This window comes from Lathyrus oleraceus, chromosome 2 (assembly GCF_024323335.1).
Source record: "Lathyrus oleraceus cultivar Zhongwan6 chromosome 2, CAAS_Psat_ZW6_1.0, whole genome shotgun sequence".
Taxonomy (NCBI): Eukaryota; Viridiplantae; Streptophyta; class Magnoliopsida; order Fabales; family Fabaceae; genus Lathyrus; species Lathyrus oleraceus.
In genome coordinates this window covers 52,116,904-52,122,959 of record NC_066580.1, presented here as the reverse complement: position 1 = coordinate 52,122,959, position 6,056 = coordinate 52,116,904, and the positions used below count along the sequence as shown (strand labels likewise).

Genomic DNA, 6,056 nt, shown 5'->3' with positions numbered 1-6,056 from the left:
GATAGGCCTTGGTTTTCAGCAAGGCTCAACTACAACATTTAAAGTTTGCCTTGTGACTTGGTGTGAGGCAGCAACACTCTTAGCTTGGTTCAAAAGGGATGTTGTTGCCCTAGTCATCTGGTGCAGGTTAACCCTTAGCAAGCCCTTGAATATTTCTGGCTTAATCAAATGGACTTTGACAGAATAACATGTTGATTTATGGTGCACTATTAGGATTTGAAGAGCCAAGTGTTGTGATGTACCCAGTTTCTATGAGATGCAAAAATGATTGCAATGATTTCAATGGCCTATAATAATGGCTCAAATCCCTGTTGGAATGTGTTTATAGGTGTTATGCCAATGTGCCTTCCATGAGAAGTTTGTTGCAGGTTAAATGATATGCTTGATGGTTTGGATGTCATTGGTGTGAGCAGGGATAAACATCTATTTGTTTGTGAGCTGGTGCAGGGAGTTTCATTTCATGTTTATGTGCATGATCCTGATTTGACATTTCCTTGTTTGCTCATAATTCTAACTTGTTTCTGGTTAGATGCATGTTTATCTTCATGTACATGAAGCTTGCAGGTCTGCACTTAGCCATAGGGTTGTTGTATTGTGTATATGATATTAGTGCTTTGATGAACTGCATTGCCATGATGCAGGTTTGCTGCTGTCTTGCACTTTGACCATGGTTTGCATAGATTCACAGGTTGTCCTGACTTGTCCTTGGTTCTGCAGGTTCAACTTACCAACATTGCCTCCATTTTGACCTTGTTGAAGCTCTTGTGACCTGATTTAACATGTTGCCACATTACTTTATTTTGTTAGGCTTTGCTTGTTCAAGCTAAGTTCATGACATGAAGGCATTGGAGATCATGTGCAAATGGCCATGTGAACACCAAGATGAAATTGGAAGATGGGATTTAGGGTTAGGATTAGACATTTAGGTGTTTAGGATGGTAAAGAATTTGAGTTGACTTTGGTCAAAGTTAACTAAAAAGTCAACTGTTGACCAAAGTCAACACTTGTTCAACATGTAATTTTTTGCATTTTTGTATGTAATGAGACACTTTATTATGGACTTTGATGTATACGAATGAGATTGCCACTTGTTTATGGATGAATTTTATGCTTGTAATGATCTTGTATGAACATGATTTGAAATTGATTGAAATGCTTTATGAACATGACTTTGGATGAACATGAATGACTTAAATAAACCATTACATGAATCAACTTGACTTGAATGGACAATGATGATCATGATCCCAATGGTATGAAATAGACTTGAACAACCTTTACTAGGTGAAACCAAGAAAATCATGGATTAGGCACTTGAAATACCCAAATGGAATGTCATGGAATGGAAGCAAAGAATGGAAGTTATAAGACCAAAGACTTGAGCTAGGACCAATAGGATTAAGCACAAATGAATGGAACCAAACCAAATAATCAACATGAATGAACCAAGAACAAGAGGTTATTGGGGGACCTTGATCAAGCAAGGGTATCAAACACTCAATGTGTGAAGAATTGGATGAAACTAGGGTTTGGAGGTCATCCATATGAAATGTCAAGCTATAAGGTACCTTAGGACCATATCCTCCTTGATTAGGGTTACATGAGGCATGCCCTTCAACCAAGGTCTTTGAATTAATCATGATGCTTCACAAACAAATCTTCAATGAGTGAACCCCCAAATTAGGGTTTTGATAGCCAAGGCAAGGTTCAGGAAAACTCTATAAAGCTTCATAACCATACCATCAAGAATTAGGGTTTGAAATCCCTGAGGAGTGCCTTGATGAAATCTTGTTGAATCCACACCTCCAAGATCAGGGAATTAGGGTTTTACATCACATCTGATCAAATGAATAGCCAAGTCATACCTTTGATGTTTAATCCACACACAAACCCTAGCTTTGCAAGTCAAGAGCTTTGAATCTATAATGATCAACTATGGGATGAATGATGCATATGAATGAAGCATGAATGTATACATATGATTCCCAAGTCAAGGGTTGAATGAAAAGATGAAAAAGGGAGGGAAAATTTTGGGGTACAACATAATAATATTAAAATAAATATATGATAATATATATATTTTATTAAGATAAATTATATGGAATCAAAGTTTAACAAAAGGTGAAATGTTTCTAACTTATAGGTGAAAGTTGGAAATCATATCATTAAGTCATGTCATTTAAATATATATCTTGAATATGTAATACAAAAAGATGGAGAAATAGAAGGGGATGTAACAGAAGGGTATCACTCAAGCTGAAGGGAAATATTTTATTGGGTTGTGGTAAGACATGCAATGTTATATGTGGCAAAATATAGAGCGTTTAAGAATCAACGGAAGAATAAAGTAATTATACTGGAGTTGAGGATGTTATGTTTGATGTGTAGTAAGACTAAACAATATAAGATTATAAATGACATGATAAGATTAGACAGAGTAAGATTAGACAGGATAAAATTAGATCTTTATACTGAACTTGTGTTTATACCGGAGTGTAGGGATAACATCTATAGTTGACAAGATTGTGAAAAATAAAGTTACGTGGTTTTGACATATAGAGAGAAGACATGCAAATTCTGTGGTAATGAGTGCAAATCAGATGGAGAGAAGTCAAACGGATAGAGATAGAAGAATACCTATAAAAACTATAGAAAATTATTAAGAAAATTTTTGAGATTAACAATTTAGACAAAAATATGATCTAAATAAAATATTAAGACGAAAGTTGATTCATATAACCGTCTCCAATTAATTGATAATATTTAATTGTTGTTGTATAATAAATGGAGTAAAACCCGTTCTATATTATAGTCAAAGTCAATATTTTATGTTCTTCCTAGAAATTGTGAAAAGAGTTAAAATGTATGAATGGATTAAAAAAGTTGATTGTTTTGTTTATTATTAATCATGGACAATATAGATGTGAATAGGAATTGTAAGGGTGTTATAATTAGGTATAAGAGTGCCATATAAAAATCTCCATATATTTTCTTTAAGATATTATGTTTTTATTAGCAATAACCCGGAATGGGACAGAAAAGGAAAACAGTTTATTTCCTACCAAACACAATACTTTAATCCTATAAAGAACACCTAATTTCCCACCATTAGTGTAAAAACAGAAAAAAGAGAAAGAAAGAAAAGTGAAGTCAGAAATTCCAAAACCAACCATTTGTCGTGCATACGCGCAATATGTGTTTACCTTAGTCAACAAAAATAATACAAACAATCACTTAGTAGTTTATTTATATTGGTATATATATGTAAGAGTCCAATGACTATAAATTGCACCTTAACCTCAAATTAGCATAAAAACATTTGAAATTAGGTACCACTAATATGAAGGTGAGAAATATATATGTATGATTTAATAATAAGCTCATTTCAATAATAAGTTCTTTATTTTATTTTTTGGCAAACAATAATTATATTTTAATTTACCACAGAAAATAGTTATCCAGATGCATATGGAAAATGACAAACTCAGAAGCAAAGCTTTGCAAATAGCTGCAGCTTTTCAAGGTACCTACATGTTTTCTTTCGTTTTTTTAAAATAATTTTTATAATATTATATATTTTTATTTTTTAAAAATTCTGAAAATACTATTTTAGATATATTATCTTTTTGCTATAACGTTTCTTAGATATTACAATTAAAAAAAACTACTTAAATTTGAAACTATATTAAATAATTTGTTTATAAAAAACATTTTTGTAATATGTCTTTACAAAAAATTATGATTTTAAATATATTTTAATTTTTAATAATGAATATTTATATTATATAATGTCAAAATTAATCTTTTAAATTATAAAAAATAATTAATTTTTTAGATACTTTAAAAAAAATTTAATTAAAATTATATTTAAAAATTAAAAAAAAACATTTTTTTTAAAACTAAAACAATCAAGCTCGTAACACTTACTTTCATTAATTATTTTCATTTGTTACTTCATTTATATTACAATGTTCTATATATAGGTGTGATTTCAGTGTCATTAGAAGGAGAAAGCAGAGATCAAGTAGTAGTAACTGGAGATCAAATAGATTGTGTTTGTTTGGCTAAAAAGTTGAGAAAGAAATTTTGTTATGCTAAGCTTCTAAGTGTTGAAGATGCAAAAGCTTCCACTACTAGTAATGAGGGTGGTGAAGGTGGTGGAGAACAAAAAGATGTTGAAATATGTATTACATCATTGGAAAATTTATCTTGTGAGCAAAACTATCCTCCGCCTTGTATCTCGTATTACATAGTTCATGATCCATATCCCATTAGTTGCTCTATCCTTTGAAAATATACAGTGTTATTATATGATAAGCACTTTAGTTGATGTTCATTTTTAATCATTTTTGTTTTTCTTATTTGATTTTCTATAATTTATAATAACTGTAATATTTAAAACAGAAAAAAAAGTTTTCAAATGACTCATTTTTAGTTTTTAATATATTTAAATTAATATTTTTAATCGTGTTCTCTAATTATTGTTATGTGCATTATTTTTATCTTATTGTTTTTACTACATTTATATTATAATCAGAATCGTTTTGTATAAGTTGGTCATATTTCAACTCCACAAAACAATTAAATATCCTACTTAATCATATTTTAACAATTACAAAGATTTAAGTAACCAAAGTTATAAATTCATTGTACATTGTCTGATATTTAATGCTAACCAACCAAATAGTACCGTTTAGGCTATTGCTTACCAGCATATAAAGCATGGATTTATTATCACTACTAAAATTAAATGATATTGTCATTTGTTTTTCCATTATATATAAAGTTAATAATATATTTTATGTATGATAAAATGTAAATATAAATATGCATTTATCTAATTTTAATTTAATCTTAAAATACTTTTTTGTCAGATATATTTAATTCCTAATGGTACCTATAATTAAAAATAAAATGAGTAAAATCTAAACACATATTTATATTTATACATAAAGAAAGTGGTATTTTTAAAGATATTAAAAATGAAAAAATTGATTCAATAATTTTTAAAAAAAAAATTTACCAAGAAAAATAATATGCATATTTTTAAAAAATGAAATGTTATTATCTTAACAATATAAATTTATATATATATATATATATATATATATATATATATATATATATATATATATATTATATATATATATATATATATATATATATATATATATATATATATATATATATATATATATATATATATATATTTTGTTCCACAAATTAAAATGTTTGGATTCTTCCCTAATCCTATATAATAGTCCACCTTACAAGTTTTGATCTTATATAATAGTCCATTTAAAAATTAGAGAGATAATAGAAAAAAAACACACTAAATCTTATATTTGTTAGGCCTTAAAAAATGAGGCTAATTCCGATCCAAGGAAGAGTTTGACTAACAATAAAGCTTGATTGTATGATCAAACCATAACAATCTCACAATATGATTTTATCTGTTAGCTTGCAATTTTTATAGTTATATTTGAGTTACAATAGAATGACACTATTGACTTACGATTATAGTTGAAGCATATTTAAATGACAATTTCACAAGCACAACTCATGCTGAGTATTTTTCTCTCTGACCACTAATAAAATTCAAAGTGTATAATAAGTTTATAAGAAAATAGTGAGAGTATGAGGAATAATAGTATTTTAGAATTATTGAATGTTTGGAAGTGAACACAAGTCCTCCTTATATAATAAAAAAATTGACCAAAAAATGATATAATTTTATGTGTCATATCTACTCACACTTAATACTAACCAACCAAATACAATTTAGGCAATAATCGCTTACCAACATATAAAGCATGAATTTATTCTCACTACTAAAAATAAATGATTTTGCCATTTATTTTTCCATTATATATAAAGCTAAAAATATATGTTATGTGTATTATATATAACTACTACTAATTGTTTTGTGTGTATAGATGTGTTGATGATTTATTTTTCATTTCATTGTATGACAAAATATAAATATAAATATGAATCTTTCTAATTTTAATTTAGTCTTAAAACACTTTTTTTTTGTCAAAGATAAATAATATTTA

The 6,056-nt window shown here is 28.0% G+C and overlaps 1 protein-coding gene across 1 annotated transcript; it reads left to right on the top strand.

Moving 5' to 3' along the window:
• The first annotated feature begins 378 nt into the window (after positions 1-378).
• On the top strand, positions 379-4,291 carry LOC127121889 (heavy metal-associated isoprenylated plant protein 47). The gene is made up of 4 exons (XM_051052319.1): positions 379-524; positions 642-717; positions 3,448-3,523; positions 3,984-4,291. The coding sequence occupies exons 1-4, from the start codon at positions 379-381 to the stop codon at positions 4,289-4,291; spliced, it is 606 nt and encodes a 201-aa protein (XP_050908276.1).
• Positions 4,292-6,056: the final 1,765 nt, after the last annotated feature.